Here is a 25,375-nt window from a genome sequence, read left to right on the forward strand (position 1 = left end):
GCCATTAAACAAAATAGCAAACGCTTCGTGAGGGATGAGACTCAATAATAGATACAAATAAACAAACCAAAATCCATGATCTTTGAGAAACTGAAAGTTAAGTGGACACAACATATTTATGTTTCTCCAGCTTGGAATAAGAAGTAAAGATTCTGAGTTGTGATAATGTGAAAATAATTAGTTTTTCTAATGCAGACTATATCATCATAAATAAAAATGTAACTTGGATCAATTCAAACCCCAAATTTAATACATTAGGTGAGAACGTTTTAAATGTATAAATGATCAGTACTATTTTCTTAATAGTGTTTTTTTTTTTTTAGAGAACCTGCAATAAATATTTCGAGTTTGTATTTAATACCTTTTCATTTTTCACCAACACTGCACCTTTTTTTCTTATATGTACATTCTTATACATGTGAGTGTGAAACGCAGTGGACCTTTACAGTATGTGACAAGGTCCACTTAAGTAAACTTAAATATACAAAATAGAAAAGCACATTGTCAGTGGGAGACTGTGTTGTAGAGGCTGGAAGGAGGAGACCATCATTAGGACACAGAGAGCTCAATTACACACTTCATAAAACAGGTACACACCCAACTCCAGAACACACAAACTGTAATCAGTCACAATCAGTTGAACACATCTTATCGGAAACTACTATGACATACTATGGTTTCATTTTTCCTGCTGCTTCAGACTGACTCTGTTGGTAATGTGCACATCTTAGATGACTAAGAAATGTCAGAGAAGAAAAACATGCTGGAGATGGTAGATACTAAAAGAGCAAAATGCTGTGAAACGTAGTGGAAACATCAAGCTTTCATTCCGTGTCATTTCTGATGCTGAAAGACTATTTGTGTATGTAAGCAAAACTGCTATATTAACATTTGCTCACTGCGGTGGTTTGTATCCCAAATATAGCAATCAGTGTTTCTTTGGTGGAAATGATTCTGCTAGTTTTAGAAAATTGGGCACAAAATGAAAATGTGCATAAAGCAAAAAGTATAATAAAGCTCCATTTCATCATATATTAATACATTGACTATGTAAATGGGCCTTACACTGATCAGAGACAATATGTGTGATTTCAAGTATCTGGCTAAACTATAGAGAACACAATCTTGGAAATTGTGCTTGCGCATTATTAAACAGTTTGCTACAGTTATCCAAAATTGAATAGGAAATCAAAAATTCTAATGCAATGTGCTGCATTTAGAAAAGTAATTGTACTTAATTCAATGCTGCAACTTCTGCAGACCCCTGGATGTTACCTTTCATTTGTGGACCCTGTTTTGTCCTCGGGTATCGTGGACCCACACTGTCGTTGGCTTTTAATCGCTCGTCAGTCAACCATGATTTCAGAATCTGTTTTGACTCACAGAGGTTGTGGATGTTTTCCGTAATGAACCTGATCCATGTGACAACCCTTGCTGATCCCCAGTTTTGTATTTGCAGGTTTAATGGATGTGTAATTGCTTGCTTTATGAATAATCAGAACAGCATGCATAGAGGAGTAAAATTGCGGGGCTTTCAGCAGCCAAACAGCGTGGTGGTTCTGATGAGAGGGATCAGACCCAGTTGTGTGGAAACCAGTGGGCGAGCTCTGCAGAGAAACATCAAAGCACACCGCTGTTGAACGCTTGCACTCATCTGATTTGTGATCACACAGGATGTTTTACCTCTGACCTGGAGTCTGCGGAGCGAGATGTCGCACTCAACTCTCCGATTATATCAAATATTTAAATATTAAAGTCACACTCAGAGGGATCATTATCTGGGACTTTCAGGACCAGAGCCGCGGACAAGCCAACCTCAAATAATTTATCAAGCCAAAAATATGAGTGCTCTGAATTTAACAGGCCTGAATCTGCTTTAATGTCAAACCATTTAGTAAAACACAGAAATGTAAGGCACCGGTTAAAATGTTTGACATCTGTACACATTGTTGACATTCATTTTATCATCAAATAACGATTATATATTATAGTAATAAGAAATTACAGATCCCACTTAAGAGACAACTATAAAAGAAAGGCATTACTATTAAATTATTTCCTAATAATCATAGGAATTATAATCTTGTTGATTATTAATGTTCTTCTATGGGTCCAATGTTGACTATAACTATATATATAGATATAGATATATATATATATCTATATCTATATATATAGGAGTAGATGTCATCCTTTGTGTATTTTGCAGGTTGTATATCTCAGTGATCAGTTGTGTCTGGAAAATATCTGACCACAGGTTGTCGATGAAGCCTGGAGGTGAAGAGGACTGAGCTTCTGACAAAACTCGATGCTTGCGTTATCTTACCATATTAATTCCCATTGATATTATTTGACTTAATAATTTGAAGGAAAAATATATATATCTTGCTGCTGCATGCTGTTTTTCTATTTGATTAAGGCCATGGGTGTGGAGGGGTGCCAAGTGGAATGGTTAAGCCCTGGCTCTCTGTCTACACTGCAGAATGGGTAGGCATTAATCTGGGCCAGCTGGACAGAGGGAAATTAGTGATCATTTACACTGACGACATAATCAGGTTTCACGCTGTCCTCCGATACTAAATTGCTTCTTTTGTTCCACAAGATCTCCCTCTGTCTCTCCCCATCTCTCTTTGTCAGTGTCTTTCTCCCTCTCCTGTTTTTTACCCAGGTCGTTTTCTGTTGTCGGTCATTAAGTGTTGCGTTTCTATGGAAACAGCCAGTTTGGCAGGAATTGGCATGCTGTAAAAGCGGCCCTGTGATGCTCAATATGGAGAAATATCCAGTTGAGTGTGTCGCCGCAGACCTGCTAGGGCTGTGTGTTGTGCTGCAGAGCCCGGAGATTGGTCGGGGGGGGAAAAAACCAAACAAAGATGGAGCCGACTCCGACGTCTCTCAGCGGGGGCAGATATGGAAGGTCGTTGAGGTTGCACCCCCACCCCCACCCACATAAAGGCACAAACATGCCACGCTGAAGACGTCCCCGCCAGGCCTTATCTCTCAACCGGGGTTTGTGTAGCTGCTCTCGTAAAGCTGTCACTTCTAAGAGCACTGACCCTTTTGGCAGGTTACATGGGGGGGCTGTCTGTGTGTAATTAGGCTGTGCTCTGTGTGTAATGACTTAGCATGGAGCCGCTCTCTATCAGGCCCAGCAGACAGCCACTGTTAGTGTTAGTCAGGGGGGAGGAGGGAGGAAGGGGCCCGGCCATCACCGAGGGCAAGGCTATAGGAGGGTAGAGGTTAAATTGAGTTCCTGAGTCAGTGAAAATCCCCCGTATCACTTATTGAAAGGCAAGAGGGTTAAATATTCAGTCTGGGAGGTTTGAAATGTAATCTGCACTGTGAGTTTAAATTGTCTTTGGATGCCTCCCTCTCTGCCCTGTTCCGCCTGTGGTAAGACGGAGATAACTGGGCCACAGCAAAATGGCTGTCATGGCGACTGTCACTCAGGTATGCATGTGCTGGGCCTGCAGAGTCGGACATAAAAACTCAAATAGCCGAGCATTTGTGTGTTGCATGTGGAAAAACATTATCTCTGAAATGGATTATATTTCAAAGCTGAGATCTTGAGACTGTCTCACTCTCTCGAATTGATCTCTGACTTAGCCATCCTTCACTTTTTCTTCAATATGTAATTGCTTCCAATGAGACATTTTCAAGTTTCCTGGGCAAAGTTTTCTTTTCTGAAAACAAGCATGACCCTTTTAAAACAATATTCTTAAAACCCAGAGAAATAAATGATTTATATTCAAGGTGAAGGGACATTTTATTTTGGTTGCCTTTTTAATTGCATCATATCCGCTTTACCTGTAGCTTTTTGTATGAGGAAGGAAAAAGTCACTGGTAGCCAGTTAGCTAGTCAGCTGCTTTTTTCTTCTTCTGTTTGTATTGGTCACTCATAATGGATCAAGACAATTCATTGCCGTTTGCTGTGCGTTCTGTTGCTGAAGCTCTCGTAGTAACTTTGTCGATTTTCATTGCCGATGGTTGTGGAAATGTTCAGCTCACATTAGAATATTTTCCGTGTTTAAGCAAATAACATTTGCAGGACTCTGTAATGACCAAAATAATTTTCTTTTAGCTGTGTTAAACAAAGTCTGTACGTCTGGATAATGAGCTCTGTGTTCTACTGCTGTGCATGAACACGCTATTTTCACCCATTTAAATTACATAACATCCCCTCATTGACCTCTGCTGCTCCAATGCCGCTATGAAGCCTTTTCTCCAAATTATAGCTGATCCACACACAACTGATGCTGACTCTGCAAGTTGCCTTCCCCCAGCTCATTATGCAGTTCATATTTACCAATGCTTTACAAGGGAGAGCTCAGCAGGGCAGATTTAAGATGACTTGTCTTATTTAAAGAACTTACAGGAATACAGAAAGGCTGCCAGGAAGATTTAACACAGTGGAAATGGAAGGGCGGTAACGGTTTTATGGGGGAAATCTAGCTGCTGAAGTTTGGCAGGGGTGGTCAGAAATGTGTGGAGCTGCAGTTTATTCAGCGTGGGGCAGATTTAGCATCTGTGTAAAAGATGCTGAGAGAACTGCAGAGGACAGACAGATGGCGTGAAAGAGCAGCAGTGCTCATAATTTCTAGCTTGGATGACCCAGGACCAACATGAGCATGAGCAGGGAACTGCAAACCAAAAATAATGCAATTAGACATTGATTATTCTAAAAAATATAATGAATGGAAAACATTAGCCTTAATATTAGAGGATTTGTACAGTACAAAAACAGACAGTGTAGGTTTGATATAATATCAGAATCAGGTTTTTATTGCCAAGCAGGTTTACACACACAATGAATTTGCAGTGGTGTGTTTGTGCAATTATAAATATAGAAAATATAAAATAGGAAACAAAAATGTAATATAAAAAATAAAAATTAAGAATTATATTATATATATAAATACTATAGGCAAAATAAAAAAATACTATAAGCGGGCGGGATTGTTCAAAATGTAAAGTTATTGTTATTTGTAAAGTGTCAAGTGTCATCAGTACAGTTCAGTTAAAGGGTGCCAGGCCTTATTGATGTGGCTTAAACTAGTCCATGTCCAGGGTGGAAGGTGTCGGCCACAATCATACCTGCACACCTCAGAGTCCTGGAGACGCACAGGTCCTGGAGAGAGGGCAGGTTGCAGCTGATCACCTTCTCAGTGGAGCGAATGAGGCGCCGCAGTCTTTAAAATTGTATTGAATTTGAATGTGTCGAGAGCTCTGGATGAGACGGTGTTTAGCAAGTCATTTGTATCAATCGGTAGAAACAAGCCAAGCTCACAGTTAGACTGATGGACAGGTGCCAGGCGTCATCAGTGGCGTGGAAGTGGCGCAGTAATTAGTCAAATGAGGAGGAAGTGGAGAAGACGCCACAGAGAGAGAAACCCCCCGGGGCGCTGTCTCCTCAGCAGGAGGACCTCTACGGCCCACTCAAACACACACACTGAACAACACAACCATGCAAACACAAATTCCCACACGCATCAAAACATAATGTGTAGCAATGTAGTCAAAGAAAATCTTGGTCGCCTGAAATCACAACTACTGAGTCGCTGCATGTGGTCCTGGGGGGGAAATCTGCACGTTATCTCTGGATACACTAAACTCTGAGTTCACTCTACCTGCCCTCATTAGCTTAAATGAATTGTAGATAAACACAACAACCTTGTATTTGCAGCATATTAAATAACATCAGACCAAACATATTGAAATACCAATTTTTGTATGTTCACATTTGAAGTCTTTGTCACATATTTGATGCAACATCCTGTAAGTCAGCCCCCTGTTGAAGGATCAATCCTGGAAGGGTGTTAATGTTGCGCTTTTGTCCTTTTCAATTTAACACCGGAGAGTGTGAGACCAATGAGAATTAAGTTGGACGGGAGCCTATCAATCATCTAATTAACCTGCCGAACGGATGATAGATTTATACAGAGTGCACTTTAGAAGTCTTTTAGATACAGAAATAAATGGGCCCCCTATAAAACGATGTATGTGCCCACACACATACACACGCAGGCCTTTTTCACACAGCCTGCACCTTAATTCCGTATAACAGGTACTAGCATGGAACTGCGGTTCAATATTGTTTCCCCCATCCTGCGGAGGTATAGTCACCGAACTGGATCAATGTCTGTGTAAAGGCCAGAGCTGGCATGGCGGCACTGACACAACACAGCATGATGACATCACACACTGGAGTCACTTTACACTGGAGTAAAGCACAGTCTTCTCTGTGTTCTGAGTTCATGTGATGGGAGATGAAATTTTAGATGATTGTATGTTTGATACAGAAACTGCTGTATGGACAGAAAAATACAAAAATACCACAGTGGCTGGAGGACACAATACAAAGGAAACCTGCCATCACAAATAACAGTATTTATTTATAATCACTGAAAACTAGCAGGGGGACGTCGTAGAAACTGCTGTTTATGGCGTTTTGCATGTGGATTACTGCTATGTTGGAAATGGAATAAGGGCCAAAATATACATTTTACATAAAACCATAAAAAGCGACTTAGGAACTGAACTAAATGTATTGTTCTTTCTGTCTGTTCTGAAACAACAGCTAAGAAATAGTCACATATATCTCGGCCAATAATTTAGTTGTTTTTGCTATTTGGACCTAAGTGATTACCCGTAAATCAAACAATTTACAAGTAACTTCAGTGGAAAATAAAAGTGTGACAGAACAGATTTTCCTTGTCAGGTATTTTCCTTTGGTAAAAATCTTCTAGTCTGCCGTTTAGTTTTTTTGTGTGTTTTAAAAGTTTGGGGTAAAAGCGAGTCCTTCTATCCCAGAGGAAACATTGTTCCTGCAGTACCTCAAACATCTTGTTTGCATTCCTGATTTTTTTTTTTTTTCATTTAAGTGTCCACATCACGGAGTACCATGTCACTTACCAGGCTCCTTCCAGTTTGAATTGAATTGGTACGTTGCCATTTTTACTGTGACTACAATGGTCTTTACAGCTGATCAGAGAGCCTCCGGGTAAGGGGCGTGACATTTCCGACACTAAGTGGTTGACCGATCAAAGAAGAGTGGTTGATTAGAGGAGCTTTTTGGGAGGCGAGCCAAGAGAGAGGGTGAGAAGAGGTGCTCTCTGTACAGTGTGAGACAAATAATGTGTGTATCATAGACCCCCCCCCCAATTAAAATAATGAATCTGTAAGTGGCCATTTTAAATATTATTCAAAATTTGTTTACAGATTTTAATGTAGACAAAGGAGGGGTCCAACAAAATATGTTCCAACAGACAATACTTTAACAATATGCAGGTAGTTTCAGAGCTATACGAAGCATTGAATAGGAGCTGGGGATGAGGAGGGGCTGGACGAAGTCAACAAAATAAGAGAAATAGAGAAGGGAAGAAATATAGGGAGGATGTTTTCTGCGGTTGTCTATTTGAGAAAACCTTTGCGGATGGAGGAAAAAAAAACAATTCCCTACCATCAGCAAGTTAATAAAAGGGCTGCAGTTTATCTCTGTCTAAAAGACAAATACCCTGACTGCGGATGGAAAGGAGGAGAGGAGAGGAGCGGCGGGGGGGGAGGCTGCCCCACATTTCTCCTCCGTCCTTCTCCACTCCTCCACTCCAACAAGTCACTTAGTATGAATCCTTTCATCTGGTAGTTTCGGCTGGTTTGAACCGAGCAAGTCCAGCTGAACGCGGCCATCACGCACCACTTCTGCCTGACCCTTTGGTTCTGCTGACAGGGCTAATTAATGAATAGATACAAAACCGGGCAATTAAAAATATCGCTGTGGACTCCATCTGTCCAGCTGGGCTGTTTTTGCCTCTCGGTATGCGCCGTCTGTGGCTTGGCAACATGAATATCCCTCTCGCACACTGTCATACTGACATGCTGTATCTGTTTGGAGAATAGGTGCTTTTTATTTTTTTATTTGCTTGATCAATGTAAAACACTGTGTTAAAGGTCAGTTTTAACAATGGTGTTAATAGTCTGTGGATTAGTTAAGGTGGATTACAATGAGGAAGCAGTTGTGCTACTGAATCAATGAATCTTAAATATTTAAAACCACTTCAGAGCAGTGGCGGATCCAGGATTTTTCCAGATCCATAGAGCCATAAAGCTGATTCCAGGAGCCATAAAGCTGCCACAATTTACACAGAGGGGCCAAATATATGTCCAATATCCATGTGCTCATTCAAGTCATTCCCTGTTTACTGTTAACGCTAAGTTGTTGCAAAACCACTCATTAAATATATTTAGAAAATTGTTCCTTGTCTATGCACATTGTAAACTTCAAAAAAGCAAAGAAAATAAAAATTCTTAACAAAAGTATTGTTAGAAATGGACTACTTGTTTATTTTAGATTAATGACAGGACCTGGGGGCCATTCAGAGGCCAATCAGATTTCAGCGGGGGCCAGTGCCCTCTTTGCCCTCCCTGTGGATCCACCCCTGCTCTAGAGCGGCCTCAATTACTTGAAACACAAAAAGGGAAGTTCTGTAAATGAAGACGATGATTGGATCACTCAGGATGTTGATGAGATGCAATGATGCAGTGAAGACAAGTTTAAAAACACTGATCGAAGACATTCACACATTTACACAGTAGCTGCAGGTGAATATGCAATTTCCCGCGTGGAGATTAAACAAAGCTGGATGTAATATGCAAAGTGTGCGTTGTTTGTTCATGTGTGTGGCTGCGGTTGTGTAAATAATGGTTTCCTTTGTTTAGACCTGTTCGTATCACCAGTTGACAGTCCCTCTGATAATGTTACAGGAGTTAATCCACCCCTCCTCTCCTCCATGACATCTTTCTGCTTATTTCTCTCTCTAATCTCAAACTCTCCCTGAGGGGTGCATGTAAATATGGAGCCCAGCCTTTGTTTCTTTGGCTAAGTGCATGGATGCAGCCTGCTCTGAATTACTCTGCGTTGCTCTGACACTGTGCTGGAATCGTGTCTGTTTGCGCTGTAACAGTACAGAGGTTTGTGATTTTAGAAATAAGAATGTCCACATCTTTTATCACCAATAACCTGATGGACCTTGGACATCTGGGCTTTAATTTCACATTTAACAGGATGTTCCTAATTTGTGGCAATGGAGATGCTTTGACTTCACTTTTGGGAAACAGCCATTGTCTCTTATCAAGCTCTCTATTCTGTTCCTTCTCATAATCTGCTCAATTAACCCTGACAGTGGAGGCAGATTTATCTGTAAGAAAGTGTCATAATGTTGGAAACAATTAGACAACGAGTCCTTGACTCCAGACAGTAGTAAACCAAAGCAGGCTTTTCATTTCTGGCAAACATTGATTTTAAAGGATGAAATGACAACAGATGCTGGTGAATTTTGGCCCAATTAGTGGTGTGGTTGCCAAATCTGACAGACTAATATTTGCAGCTGACTTGTTTTTGAAACAATAATCTTGTCAAACTGGGTCTCAAATATGCACGTATCTGACATTGTGCTGAAATAACGAGGCAAAAGCTTCTTCTGCAGAAAATCAACATCCTCACTTGTTGATCCATTAAGAAGACAATAAAAAGAAAGACACGGTGGTGCAGTGGTTACACCTGTCACAGCATTAAGGTTCTTGGTTCAAATCCCGGTCTGGCCAGGGGGCTTTCTGTGTGCAATTTGCATGTTCTCCACATGTAACATTGTTTTCTTTGGGTACTCCGGTTTCCTCCCACAGTCCAAAGACATGCAGTGATTGGAGACTCTAAATTGACTGAAGGTGTGGATGTGAGTGTGAATGGTGGTTTGCCTCTCTGTGTTGGCCCTGTGATTGGCCGGTGAGCTGTCCATGGTGGTCTCGCTCAATGTCAGCTGGGATTGGTTCCAGGCCCCCAGCGACCCTTTAAAAAACAATAAGCAGTGTCGATAATGGATGGAAAAATAAATGTCATTGTTCTTGCATTTCAGTGTAGATGTAATTAGTCTTTGTATTATAACGGATAAATGTAAGAGCAGACCACACACAGACTTTTTTAGCTTACATCCTGTTTTAAATATATATATATATCTTGGGGGCATTTTGTCTTTATTGATGCAGGTGTGGGGAAGACACAAAGCAAAGGGCCGGATATGACCCGAATCTGTGGCCGCTGCAGAAAGAATCAAGTCTCTGTATGTGGGGCCCCCACCAGCTCGCCTGGTGTATGAGGGAATTTTCCGACATTATATTTGAACTTTTAACAATAGATGAGAAAAGGTTTTAGGTTGAGGGCCAACCATTGTGTTGTGTGGCAAACACAGCACTGTCCTGGGCGGTCTCTGCTGGAGTGTCAAATGCATTATGAAGAAAGGACAGAGCTGCTGCTATCACCTTAAACTCTGATATCATACAGGAACAGTGTTGTTTTACACAGAGGTCAAGATTTTTGGCTTTTAAAGTAACACAGTCACATTTGGTAATGACGGGGTCCTTGGTCGTGAGAGTAATTTACTTTAGATTACTAACTACTGGAAATATGGTTGATTGGAGACGGGCTGTTTTCGTCTCATATAGGGCTGTTTGTGAAGTTACTCACTTTTGTTCAGCTGGTGTGATGCGGCACCGAGTCCTGGCAGCCGTCAAAGCAGGTGGTAGATGAGCTGTAAACATGTTGTCCATTGCTTACGCACTGATCTGTCTCTTTTCCTCTTTCGTCTCATTGAGAATAAACCTCCCCGAGACACCAACTTCACAGCAATCAGTGTTTCTGCTTTTTTTTCTGGACTCCTCTGGAGGCTTCCAGTCCTATTGAACTATGAGAGGCTTCTGGTGTGTTGTGTCTTATCGAGCTCCTCCGAGGGGCTGCAGCTCCCTATGTGTTCTCTCTTATTGAACTCTTCCCGGGGCCTGTGGAAGCTGGGTCTGCTCGGCGGAGCCCACTAATATTCCTTAATGATGTGGCATCTGTCTCTGTCAAACTCGCCGCCGCTGCAGCCAGACGCGGCCTATTGCGGCTGACTTCACAGAGAGATAAGCAGTCCTCTCTTTTAGACACAGACGGAGGGACAATAACATCAACACCACCGAAGAACATCAGCGCTTACCCGCAAACACAGTGAAAAAAAGGTCGACAAATAAGTGTTGGGGGCAGAAAGAAATCTTTTTCATTTGTTATCATTTACGGTTTTGACTGTGTTGATGACAGGAGGAACATCGTGAAAAGTCCAAGGTGGCGCAAAACACCAGTCGGTATTGAAATGTTCTGCTGCGTTTTCTTTACAATGGAAGTGAAGCTGAGGAGCATCGGGGTCGACATGCGGAACAGAGACCTCTCTGATGAGCGTCGGCTGAATCAGCATACCACTTTTTAACAGTCATTTTCTGGAGTCTTGCCACCCTCTGTCTTTCCATCTGCGTGTTTACAGAGACACTCAGAGCTTGGCACATTGCAACCAGTCATCATGGCTAATGATGGGAATGTGACGTGTGTGTGAGCTGCACAGAGGGTGTGAATGTGAGTTTAGCGCACATGTACATTTGCATGTCTCACTCTGTGTGTCTGTGTGTGTGCGTGTGTGATTCTCAGTGTGTACTTGAGTGTCCCGCCTGCCAGAGAAAGCATATTGGTGGCAATTGGCAAAGTTACTTCTGCCGGATCCTGTGTGAGCGCGAGCAGCAGAAGGTTGGATTGGCTGTCGGTGGCGCTCTGCGGAGCCACCTCTCCTCTTTTCCTGTGAGAATGACAGCCCGACACACAGCGCTGGCCAGGCGTCACGACTTCCAGCCAACAGCATGACTGATTAACACTGTTATTTGCTCCACAGCGTTTCCCATGAATTATCATTCCTCTTTACAGAAATGATGGGCGTCACGGAACAGACACATCCATTTTATTTGTTCTTTCTATTTTGAATGCACAGTTTTTTTCTAAAATGCTGCTCAGAGCTGACATTTCTGTACAGTTAATGGCACTAAAACACACCCATAGTCTCTTAGTGGGAAAAGAACGCCAATCAATGCACTGAGACTTTATAGATCATTTAGCTTACTGGGGCAAACGGTCTGAGTACCTCTTGCACCATCGACTATGTATTACTCTTATGGGATTTTTGTGTACATTGAAGCAAATCAATTTAAGCGAATCGATAAAACAAAGTTAAATCAAAACTACATTTTTATCTCCACTGATATTTAAAGACTGTCGGATAACAGGTCTGCTGTACTGTAAAAACACAACTGAGTAGATACAGTACAAATGCAATAGTACTGAATGTGCTCTTATACAAATAAAAGGATTTAAATTTTAGTTTTAATATTATCATGTCACATTAATATTTCTTCTAAATTTAAAGACTTATTTTATAGACTTAGAAAGTGACTTCTTTTTGCAACAGTCGTCCTCTGCTGGTCATTTGAGAGAATGCATGTTTCAACTACTTTTGCATTGGCTTCACTTTCTCGACCTGGAGTGGAACATCAAAAGTGTTATACCTCCTCACTGTGGTTGTACAATGCATAAAACATTTATCAATATATTGAACTTTCGTTATATTGCTATTGATGAAAACTATTAGCATGTTTCTCTATGTTTCTGGTATTTGTACCTTCAATCGCCTCAGCTCAAACATTGCATATGGTTATCAGTCTGCTGCTTCTCCTTCTGCTTTGCCATTACCTGTGAGTGAGTCGAGCTCAAAAACCCTCAAATATAATTTCTGGGTGGGCTAATGTGCATGAGGGCCTTCAGTGATGATGGTCACTCCTCTCCAGCCTGTAGCTAAAGGGGATTTTAAAGCCCCTCCAGCCTGTCGTGGCAAACATTACCATGTGCCGTCCGTCTGCGTCAATTGCTCCTGCAGCCTAATGCTCGTTGGCCGGCTGCTTCTTTCTGGGCCCGAGCTCTGTCCGGTTGACAGCGCCCCTCAATCTTCTCTCAGATAGGACAGGGACCTCATCTGCCCCGTTACAGGAGGATGTAATGGCTGACCTGTCAGAAAGATGAGCGCCATACACCCCTATCTATCTTTATTTGTCTCCCTTTTGTGTTTTTATTAGTCCACAAGGAGTGATAGAACGGGAAATGGATTTCCTCAGGAAAACACCCATAGTTGATCGCACACAAAAACTGATGCTAGTGCTTTTTATTATGTCACAGCCCATGATACATAATAGACAGGCACAGATCACTGGAGAAGGGAACAAACTGTGTATGTGGATATCTGGATTTCTTTACTCATCCATCCATTATCTATATCACTTATGCTTTGAGGGTCACATGGGGGCTGGAGTCAATCCCAGATGACATTGGGTTAGAGGTGGGCACAAACACTGGGCCAATAGCAAACTGCACACAGAAAGGTGCTGGTTCGAACCTAGAACCTAACCACTGCCCCACTGTGCTGCCACTGGATTATTCTATGGGCCCCAGTGAGACAGATGACGTTGGGGTGAAAATTCCTATTCAAACTATAGAGACCTGTTTGATTACCTCCTGACGTTTTCACCCCTGTCTATTTTGTTTTTGGTTTAGGGAACCGATATCTACGAGTGTGTGTAATTGAGTGCAGATCCAAATATAAATCTCAATCTAGTGAATTTAAATGTGATTTCAGAATATCAGTAAATTAAGTCAGTAATTATATGTTGGATGACTCCAGCTATAGCAAAGCATATTCTAATATATTCAAAACACAGGCAGTGTTATGTCAAGTTCGTTGGAACTTGACTTTTGGAAAAAGTAACAGCCCCAACTGTAACCTGTATTTTTTATCTGGACCCACTATTGATGTTGTTCAAACCCAGTTTGATAATCCTTCGGTCTGTGTTTTTGAAATGGGGGCTGTTGGCCATTTTATTAATTGTGCGTGTGCTGCAAGTTGTGGACCACAGAGACACTGGTTGACTTAGTTTGTTAATGGTTTGCTGGCGTTATGTTTTGAGGAGGTAATTAGGCAGTACATTTTCCATTGAGGCTGTTTGATGATTGTGGTATTAGATGCTGCACAAATACCCAGTACACTGCTGACGTTTCAATCCCTAAATACTAAGGACAAGTCAAGTTTCTTCATCCAGAAGATATTTTTAAAAAATGGGATTCACAAAAAGGACTGTGTACTGTATACTGTGTATTAAAACAAAACATTTTTAGGAATCCCTACATATTGCTCTCTCACTTCTATCTTTTGTTTCTAAGCTCGGAGCAGACGAGGCTCTGTCTGTAATGTCCCTGAGACGGTCATGAATCTTCCAGAGAGGGAGGCAGAGGCAGAGAGCACTACCACACATTAAGGAAATGAATATTGATTTAAAAACAAATTTGACATGGTTTTTAAATCGACTTGAAAATGCATCGCTTATAAGAGTCAGGGGTTTATAGTCTGTCAATGGAGCGGAGAAAACTTTGCTCTTGTTTTATGGTTTAATAAGATTCCATTAATGGCTTCTTCCACCTTGACAAAAAGCCCTCTGGAATGGTGTGTGTGTCACTGCGGTGATGTGTATGTGAACATGTGCAGCAACGCTCATTTGTGCAAACGTTCACGTGATTATTTTTCTGAGGACCGCCTCACTTAGAACTGAAGGATAATGACGGATATACTGTCTGTCTGTCTGTCTGTCTGTCTGTCTGTCTGTCTGTCTGTCTGTGTGTGCGTGTGTGTATGTGTGTGTGTGTGTGTGTGTGTGTGTGCAAAGACTGTTAAATCGCAGACTAATGACTTTTTAGGGATGAGGAGCCCAAGCAAAAAAAAATGAAACTAAAAGATTTGAACCACCTGTTTCACTCGTCTAAAAACATTTACAGATACAATTTTTTTTTCTGACGCATTATTATGGAGTCTGCAGATTTCACCTTCAGGTTTCACTTTGAGAAGTAGAAGTGTTGTTTGAAACTAAGCAGGATCCTTGATTCCCTCAGAGGGCGGCCAAAATAAGACACCAGGCAATCTCACCAGAGTGCTCGGCTGGCGCGGGGGGAGCGTCTGGGGCCAGGTTTGCCTGCTCGCTGGGCCAGTGGAAGGAAACTGCCTCTGGCTGCCTGCCCAGCTTTCGGCTTGACAGAGATGGATCGTATGGACCCCAGTGTTTTCCTTTCCTAATTGCTGCACATCAACACATCAATCCCACGGACGTGATATTTCATAACAGAGAAGGAGATCATTACTTTGACAATTTTAAAGGAATTATTCAGTCAGGAGACCTCGGACTGTGCTGATTTCAGTCATGTTTGATCGAACTGATACGTGAGCTGTCGCGTGTTTGTGTGTGTGTGCGCGCGCGCGCGCGCGTGTGTGCGTGTGTGTGTGTGTGTGGCTGGATCAACAATTGAATATCAAATACCATAGACAGACTCTGAAACCTAAGGCCACAATTGCTTTGTTTAATTAATGCATAACCAGATCACATGATACATGCAGACAGTGTTTCTCTCACTCTGAACAGAACCAACTGAGAATGCAGGGTTCTGCAAGAGACTGGCAAACTGCAGTGTTGTAAAGACTCACCTTCCAGTTCTTTGTGCCATATTTATAGGCCTCAACCGATGAAGGACAAAATTGACATGAATATGAAAAAAACGAAAAACAAACAAACAAAATCTAGCTGAAAAGGGCTATTTTTGTATCCCTACATTTATTTATTTCTGTATTTCTGTGTTCATTTGTTAATGTATGAAAGATTAACTCAGTAAAGCCAGATTATTTGTAGCATTGTGATCATTGGATCTACTAGTTTTTCATTTTCTAATTCCACATTTATTTATTTATACTTTTGTTATTTCTGTGTCCCTCATATTATCCAGGCTGTTTTCAGTTTAGTTTTCCAGTTTTACTGAAAGCTTCCATGTTTGATTTGCAGATACGTTGTTGTCAAAGTGCACAGTCTCGCTCAGTGAATGAAAGAGATGGATAACATCAAAGGAGTAGAAAGTGTAGTGTGTCCACAGGTTTAATACCTGTTTAATGACACATATGTTAAGAGAGTATTGTTTTACAGATTTTGTCATTTGTTTTAAGAGCAGTATATTCCTGAAGCTCCAGTCTACTATTGTAAACTAATGAAAAGCTTCAGGTTGTATAATACTTGGCAGAAAAAGAAAAAACATGAATTGTAACCATGGTCTTGAATTGTGATGTCAGTTGTCTCTTGTCTGGTCAATTATTTCCTCTGCGTTGGAACAGACTGCTGTTCAGGCTGAAATCAACTTCTTTAAAAGTCTTACTTTGACCTCAGAAACACTTCAAAACTGAATTAAAGTCTGTGTTCTGCCAAAGTGTTTTAGAAGAGACATCAAGGTTTTCTAATTAATTTTCAAAATGACTTTTAAAAAAAGTATATATATATATATATTACGACATGTCTCCAAAACGTCCTCCCACCAGTCTGAAGATCAATCATATTTAATGAGTGGCTACATCTGAAACATGTATGACATCTTCTCTTCAGGCTGCTGTGGAGATGAACCTTCGAGCTGTAGATTTAAACTAAAGTCTGATATTCTTGATTTCTACTTATTTTTAAATGCAGTTTCTATCTGTAAAAACCACTGCAGTTTATCCTCATATCAAGCGTTCAATATCAAATGTCTAATCACTTGAGTAAATGATGGTTTTTTGATTGAAGAGGTCAAATTTTAGTTAATCAATGCATAAGGCCGATTAAACCAACCACACAACATAAGTGAATGCAGCATTTCAGACTGAATACGACACTAATTGCTTTGAAATATTCAACGACAACAGGCTTTTCCTGGTTTTCCTCAGAGAGAACTATACAAAATGGGTTTTACGGTGTGAAAGTGGGTCTTTCTGTGTCTTAGGGCAGCAGGATAAGTGTTAATCCCTCAGGCGTTGCTCCGTTGTAGACTACAGATCCTACAGAGAGCCGCGGCCGCTGAGTCAGCCACAACTCTTCCAGGGGTAGCAGACTAATCTCCCAAGTACCTTCCTCTGTCAGTGGTCCAAGCATCTGTCATTCTACCTCTGGAGGCCCCTCCTCCCCAGACATCTCAGTTCCTCCTGGCACCCAAAACCCATTTCTATGACTTCTTTTAAAAGGTTTGCAAATTTTGAGTGTGCGCTTTATGGGTCTTAACCGGTGACAGGATATAAAGATGGATGACTTGTCTCCACTTCCTCCCACTGTCCATAAATGAAGCCAAAATATCCTGGTTGTATCCACACTGCCATCTTGTGCTGAAAATAAGATTTGGAGCCAGAGTCGGATCGGGGGGGATGCAGCCACAGCACCGAGGTCGCGTCTATACATTCGCTCCAATCGTGATGTTTATCCCCATTTTTATAGCATCCAAAAACTAATTAAAACCAAAATGAACACTTGCACAAACATAATTGTGATAAGAACTACCTAAAATGACAGAAATCATCTTTGAGAAAAATTTATTCGATGTGTTTTTTGACCTTTTTGTTTGCGACACTGAGCGCCCTCTGCTGGATCACTTGGAAAAGTAAAGACCCGTCCACTAAATGGGGGAGGCAGGGTTTATGACCAATACTACAGCCACCAGGGGGCGATCAAGATGCGTCATGTTGTTCATCTTTATAAACAGTCTGGTCTTAACTGGTTCTAATCTGTGTGAAGCTGTAATAGTTCTTGGTTAGTTGCAGTTTCTGATTGTAAATAATTCCTACTTTCACTTCAATATGGGGCAATTTCTCTATAGGCTGCTAAAAATTCTTGGGCTTGTCGTGTTTAGGATATTCTCCATTAAACCAGTGGATCAATTCACCAACATGTTGTCACCAGGCTGTAAATAAGGCTGCTTGCCGTAGCTTTAAAAGAGTTAACATTGTGGAGATGGAAGGTGTTCACCCAGCAGTGAGGATCTGCTGGAGTGCGTTTGTGTTCATTTAATTTGATCCTGACTGCCAGACTGCATCTAGCTGGCTAAGTGCTTTGCCATTAAGCCTCTGTTCTGTGTTTAATTCTGCTACAGGGCTGACGCTTATGGGTATAACACCAGGCTGTGTACCGCCCGCTTTGCAGTAAATGTTTACCATCTCATTGCTTGTGCTACCTCTGGAATAAGCAAACCCACTCCTGTGTGAGCCTGTCAATTGAAACAATGGCTCCGGCCGCCTGACCTTTGATTCCCTTTTGTTCTCCATCTGCAGATTTACAATGAGAAGAAGAGCCAGTTCGAAATCAAGAGAAATAACCCCAAGGACTTGGTGGAGCGAGTGGCCCGGGACATCTCCAAGCTGCTCAACAGTAAGAGGAAAGCCCTGGAGGTAAGAGGCTGATTCTCCACACGTTGTAACACCTGCATTTGTACAAACACACACACTGTACTCTAGTCGTGCACAGGTAACAAACATACTGCATCCTTTGAATTTCCTGGAAAGCCAAGTCTCTGTTGATACAAATACATTCAGTGACTTTTATATATATATATTAAAATATAATATATAGAATATATATATCGAACATGCCTCATTGTGTGTACACGCTGAATTAGAAATCAATTATAATTTTTCACTTTGTAATCATCCTCTTCTGTGTTTGTTAGCATATATCTGAAAGACAAGAGAAAATGTGAAAGTATTAGAATAAAAAAGGCAATAGAAAGTGATAGATCCCAATACTTAAATTAAAATACAGAGAATAAGTACATTATATACACCTTTCACTACGGTCAGAATAATATTGGTAGAGAAACACCTGAGTAAAGTGCAGTGGCAGAGGATGATTGAACTTCTGTCATGTTGACTAACAGTTGAGTGATTGAAGGATATTGACTTTATTCCTTCAATTTCTTGAAAACAGTGTATTTCCTCTGTATTGTTGCAGTACTTTTTTTCTGCTGAGCACTTTTGAGTTTCTTGTTTTCCTGTTCAGTATTGCCTGCATACATTTTGTAGTCTGCAATGTAGTCAGTTATTTCAGAGGTTGTCACTGCAGCGTCCTGCATTCTTCCAATATAATTATTCCCGCTGTTATGTTCAGACAGTTCTGTGATTATTCCCAAAAATTGTTTTGCTCTCACAGTGAGGAACCTCCGAGAGAGGAAGAGGAAGAGGGGAGGGGACTCAGAGATGAGAGTAGTGACAGGGAGGGAAATAAGGGAACGTGTAGACAGAGCGCTGTGGCTGGGAACGATCAAAGCACATTCACGATAACTGGTTCTCCACGGTTCTCCACGGTTCTGCAGGTGAACAGGTGAACAGCTCTTTGTGCAGCAGCAGTGACGCAGCTTCGTGGTTCTGTGGACTGAGTCCTGCAGTCGGTCTTTTACAGTGTCAGAGTGAAAAGCTGCAACCAGCATCACCACAAACCAACAAACAGGCTGGAATAGAACGGGCACTACACTAGTTTGTGCTAATTCTGAAAAAAAAGTAGAATACAATACAAGTGCTGCTGTCTGCTGTGCAGTCGTCTTATAGCGTAAATATCTTTTCAAGTCACCTTCACACTTAAAATTACAGGACGTTGAGGGTTTGCAATTCCCAAATTACCTAATTATAATTTGTATTCTTTTGCTATTTAAACCTTAATTTGTCCTTCCCTTTTTTTCCCCCTCCTCAATGGCTGTGAGAAAGTCCTTTTAATCAGTCTGTGATCCTCATCATCTCCACCCACACACACACACACACACACACACACACACACACACACGCACACACACACTGATTCCTTTAAATCAGTCTGATCAGCTTCATCATGCTGCAGGAGCTACACACACTCAATACACTGAGATGATAGAATCTACATATATTCACAACCCTCTTTCTTGCTCTAACGAACACCTGAGGTTTCAGATCCTATGTGTGTGAGTTTCTCGTCTGTGTCTGTGAGTGCGTGTCGGGTATAATTTGAATTTCCTCCATGTGGCACCTCGTTTAAGAACGGCCCTGTTTGAGGCGCTGTCCACTTTCACTTTTCTCTGTCTCTGCTAAGATTTGGTCACTCAAGGCAAGAGCATGGAGGGTGTTTTAACACAGCTGAATCCTCACAAAGGGGCAGGAGTGTATATCTTTCGAGAGCATGAGGCCTTGTGGGACGAGGCACATTCATGCCAGGGGGAAGCAGAAGTCTCTCAAAGGCACGGTTAATTCCCCGGCTTGGATCCTGAAAGGGAAGAGAAGGTGTTACTGTACGTCTCCCGTGGTCATGTGTAGGATTGGATTTGGAAGAGCAGAGCATTGATCCTCCAACCCAGTTTTTCTTTTCAGTACCACTTCCACCTCTTTCAACACACACACACAGACACAGACACACAAACCCAAACCACCCCACCCTAACCTCCACAGGCCACACTGTCACCTCACATCCTGTCTGGGAGATTCACTCAGGAGGGAGGAAATGAGGTGAAAAAAGAGAGAGGCTGGAATGAGAATGTCTCCCTGGGGCGTGGAAAAATCAAGAAAATGATGTTCAGAAATTCATAGATTTAAAAATGAGCACAGAGCGGGAGGGAAGTAGAGAGGGAGCAGAGGATGGCGGTGGGGGGGTAGATGGAGGTAGAGAAAGAGTTTGAGGAGAAAAAAAAATAGGAAGCAGGGGGAAGAGAGCCAAATAAAAAAGAAATTGCAAAAAGGAAACGAAGAGCGCAAGCAAATAGGGAGTCATTAGTCATCATAGAGTACAGACCTCAACAAGACGTATGCAACAAGTTAATGCGTTTCTTTTTAGTAGGTTAGGATTTTCAGTTTTCCCTGGAACTAAAAATTCAAGACAGTATGCGAATATATTCATGTGGACTTATTATTCATACGAGGAGAAAAGTGAAAGCCATGTCTTAATGCAGTCTGTAGATAAGAAGGTCTCAAACTCTGCTCGGCGCTGTATTGACAGCGTTTTATATTCCAGGCTGTTTCTACCCCCTGTAATGGTTATTTAGTCCCATATATTGCCTGCCACACGTTTAAAAAACAGGAGGTGAACGTTTGTGTGTGTGTGTACATGCACAGGAGTGTGTGCGTGTGCAGGAAGAAATTATTCTTCTGCAACCTATTTAAATACTGCTGCGGGTGATTCGTTGTAATTCATGTTTATGTTACTAATGAGAAAATACACATTGACTCTAAATGCTCAGTTACTGATATAAAGTGGGGAGGGAAGCGTTTTTCATTGCTTTGGATTTAGTTGCTTAAACCTTAATTCCTTAATTACTAACACATTTTAGTCATTTAAATACTGTGTTTGTGCAGTCAGGGAACGGGACGGAAAGAAAAGCCCAAATCCAGGAGGTGAGCATTTAGTTGTTAAACCTGCTTTGGCAATGAAGCTGGAATTATTTCTGCCACGGACAAGATACAGTTTGTGAAATGCAACAGTTGGAAACGGCAGTTTAATGAGCACAAAATGGTCTTTTTATATCCTGCCTTTCAGATGAAATCTCCACATTTTGCACAAAATAATCCAGCGTAATGAAATTGTTATCTAATATCTACAAAAACATTATTTAAAGTGCAATGTACTCGATGTTCCTATCACTCTAAAAATAGAAGCAACATGAGCAGACTTTATTTTTTTGTTTATTCTTTCCCTTCACTCGTCTCAATCTCTTCCACTCCACGTCCCTGTCTGCTCTCCCTCGCTTCCCTCTGGCTGCAGCGATCTTCTCAAACAATGATCTGATTCCACAGTCGCAGTCGCCAAAAATTAAAATGTAACACAAACCCCCGGTCGGCTGACAGGCTTCCATGTTGCCGCTGGACAGTTTCTATAAATCCCTTTGTTTTCTGAAGCAGGTCGAAAAATGTGACACGGAGAAAAAAAAAAGAAGTCCTTTCATGGTTGAATCTTTTGCTCATTTCGGTGGCTCTGTGAACTGAAGCAAACGCATGGAGTCCTTGTGTTTCTTTATTACGTGGACATCAGATTAGCTGACGCAGCTGCCGGTCACATAAGACTTCCTGACTGATAATAATGATTCGATGATTTCATCAGCTGGCCCATCACAGATGCTCTATTGGCATGTCTGGTATGAAAACTTGTTTTTTTTAGAACATAAGGTAGAGAAAGATTTGGTTCATTTAGAAATGGGGAAAGTAACAGATTAATCATTTGTTCATCTGTCCAACTGTAGGTCTCAGTGTCCCTGTGTGGACTGAGCACTAAATGTTAACGAGAGTGGTAATATCAATTTCAAGGCAGGCACTGATAATGTGTGATGAAATAAGTTTGTATACGTATTTGCTTTGCTGTTTGATTATATGTATTTTTTTTATGTCGTTATTCATGTGAAACGGTACTGGTGTTGGGACACAAGACAAATTTTGGAATAGCATTTTGATGATAAAGCAAAATCTTATCTCAGCTAATTTCGATTTGTCCTCTCCTGGCCTGGGACAGGTGAACAGAAACAAAACACACAGAGCAAAACCTATAATCTCCAGTACAAACCAATGACAAACAACCTAAGAATATTAATACAATATCAGTCGAGCTCTAATATCTGCACTGCTGCTGTTGAATGAGTGTGGATCACAGAAGCCTGTGACGGCACATTCAAATTAAATTGAGCATCTTGACTTTTTTTTTCTCTAAATTGTCAAACAAAGATAATATCTCTTTCACTTTAGTGTCACTACTCTCAGTGCATTAATGTGCAGCTGAGCACAGTCTGTGTTTGTGCACTGCACATTGCATGAACCAGCGCTGTCGGTATGAGTTTCTTTGTAGTGGCGGGTGAGCAACTCACCTGAGTGCAGCTACGAGAGTGTGTGTGTGTGTGTGTGTGTGTGTGTGTGTCTGACAGGCCTTTTAACTGAGATCAGCCAGAGAACACAGCCCTCCACCTAACCTGTCATGTGTAGAAAGCCAGACAGGTGTGTTGGACCTCCCGGACTGATCTGAGCCCTCATCCCTTTCCCGTGCGTCTCTTCACGAGGCTCCATATGATCACCACAGTGGCCTGAGATCAGTTTGGCTCCCCCCTCCGAACCAACGGAGACCCCACAAGCATCCTGTGCTGCTGTCAGTCAAAGGCAGGCAGAGTGGAGCTGTCAGTCAGGCTGCTGCTGGGATTTTTCCAGCCTCTGGGAGGGAAGATGAGGCCAGGAGCTACAGACGGAGATCATGTTACATTCCCATCAGCCGCCGCACAACAAAAACGACCATTGTCAATGCTCTTAAGTTCCGATTTCACAGAGGAGGCTGGTGGAATAGAGGGGGGACTAAGGTGGGTCTAATCCAATTACACAGATCTCAATACTATTCCAATACCACTTACAAGCTGAGGGATGGATGCCTCTGGGCTGCTCCCTGCTTGATGGATACACACCCAGCACTCCACTGGGATGTTACTGAGATGGTTGCAGGGTCAGGGAGGAAGGAAGTGTCCTAACAAGCCACAGGAGTTTGTTCGGGAGGTTGCAGCAGCAGACAAACAGGCACAACATAAGGCAAAGCCCCGTCAGCGCTGAGGCCTTTCAGTGGCTTAGATCTGTGGCTCACTTCACTAGATTGACCCATAGATCTGATTCACTCTAAAGGTTTATGTGCAACACATAAGCGGATGTGCAGCAAATACTTTAGAGCACAAGTGAAGCTGAAGTGCGGTGTAGTCTCAAATGGGCCGTTCACACCTGAGGCAGCTTGTCTGATGTTGAAATAAAAAACAGTGTCCATAACCATCCATTCTTGATACTGTCTGTCTCCAGTTCATCACTTGCAATATGCCTTTTATATATTTTTCTCTATAGCTTCAAATTACCCTTTTATTCTATTCCCCTCATCTGACTGACCCTCTGTTGTCTGTTGCTTTATGATCAACAGCAAGCAGATTGATGATTTATGTCCCGACATTTAAAACCAGTCACCATTTTGGGGGACATGGTGAATGACACCAAAACAAAAAATCGAATTATGTAAGAAAATGTATCTTTGACCTTGGAACACGCATTTATATAAAACTAATGAATACAACCCCAGAGTTTACAATAGAGCTGTCACCTTTTCCAAAAGTCCAATTTGAACTTCTCGGACATAACATGCATTTTGTTAAAACATATTAAAATACACTGCACTCAGTCAGACAAGGTTGAACACCTGAAGCTTCTCTGCTCAGTAAACAGGTCAAGAGGGTATGCAATAGGTCAAGCTGATAGTGTGCACCCTCTGCTGGATCTTAAGGCAAACTACTTAAGATGCTCTGATCTGCTTCCAGACTGTTATTTTGAATTCAAACCTGTCGTTACAGTTCAAGTATGAACTTTTCCACAAAAGGTGACAGCCCTAGTTTCCAACGTTATGCTAAGATAAGCCAACCAGTTTGTAGCTGCTAGTTGTAGCTTCAGATTGAGTGCACAGATATGAGACTTGTATTGATCTAATAATCTGACTCTTGATGAGAGAGAGAGTACCACAGACTTACCAAAAAACTTGGTTTACTGAGGAAGCCTTGCGGTAGCAGAGGTAACAGTTGGCATTATTCATCAAACAGTAAGGGTCAAATTATTTTATTGAGTCACAAAGTGAATTTTTCTGCAGATACAGTGAATGAACCTTAGGAGATATAGTTTTTTTGTCATAGCGATCAAAACCTACAAATTGCACACGACTCGTGAGCCTGTGTGATCGGAGGGACTTTACAGTGAACCGAAGACGATGGCGGACAGTGGGCAGGCTCGACTCTTCCAGAAATGACGGAGATTTTCTGTGACTTTGCCGTCACGCTGATCGGGATCGCAGGGGAGCTCGGACAGGACACTGTGCAGGGACAGCAAAAGTGTACTTGACAGAATTAATCAATCATACAGCGTGGGCCTCCATCTCCCCCTGACCGTGGAAACCAAGACGACACAGCCGGGTCAGGGACTGGGAGGGAAGGACCGCTCCAAGTCATCGGTCATCATGTTACGTTTGTTAATAATTCACTGAGACACCGGCTCGGGCGCTACACGCACAGCCGACACGCACTCTGAAAGGAGTCTGAGCCAAACGTGAGCACAAGTGTGAACATTTGGAGCTCACTGGTAAACTGATATGTTTGCATTGCTGAGAGTGGTCAAAAAACCCTCTGTGTCACTACGTCCTCCAGTTGTACCAAAATGAAACTAAAATATCCTGGATAGTCCCCATCTTGCATTTTTTGCCGTCACATGGAGCCAGACTCTGCTGTAGCGATCTGATAATGGAGCTTTGGTATCGAGGTCCTGCTGATAAATGTGCTCGACCAATTGTGAGTCAGTCTCAGCTGTGAATCGTGACATTTCATCCCATTTTTAAAGCATGAAATTACTAATTAAAACCAAATTGACCAAACAAATGAGCACTTCAGCAAACATCAGTGTGATAAGAACTACCTAAAATGACAGAAACCATCCTTGGGAAAATATCCTTAATGTGGACTTTGAGTTGAGGAGGTGGGGCTTATGACGTATTCTGCAGCCAGCCACAAGGGGGCAATCAAGATGATTTGGCTTCACTCTCATGGAGCTGTCAGGTCATCCATCTTTATAAAGTCTATGCAGGGTTGACGAGGTGCTGGCGGGCA

At 41.8% G+C, this 25,375-nt stretch overlaps 1 protein-coding gene across 1 annotated transcript in view; it reads left to right on the forward strand.

Annotated features, from left to right (window-relative positions):
• Positions 1-25,375, forward strand: part of cacna2d2a (calcium channel, voltage-dependent, alpha 2/delta subunit 2a) — a 149,488-nt gene that overhangs the window by 24,774 nt on the left and 99,339 nt on the right. Inside the window, 1 exon segment of the mRNA XM_034586584.1 lies at positions 18,048-18,164. Within this exon segment, the coding sequence (XP_034442475.1) occupies positions 18,048-18,164 (117 nt within the window).

Source organism: Hippoglossus hippoglossus, chromosome 5, assembly GCF_009819705.1.
Source record: "Hippoglossus hippoglossus isolate fHipHip1 chromosome 5, fHipHip1.pri, whole genome shotgun sequence".
Taxonomy (NCBI): Eukaryota; Metazoa; Chordata; class Actinopteri; order Pleuronectiformes; family Pleuronectidae; genus Hippoglossus; species Hippoglossus hippoglossus.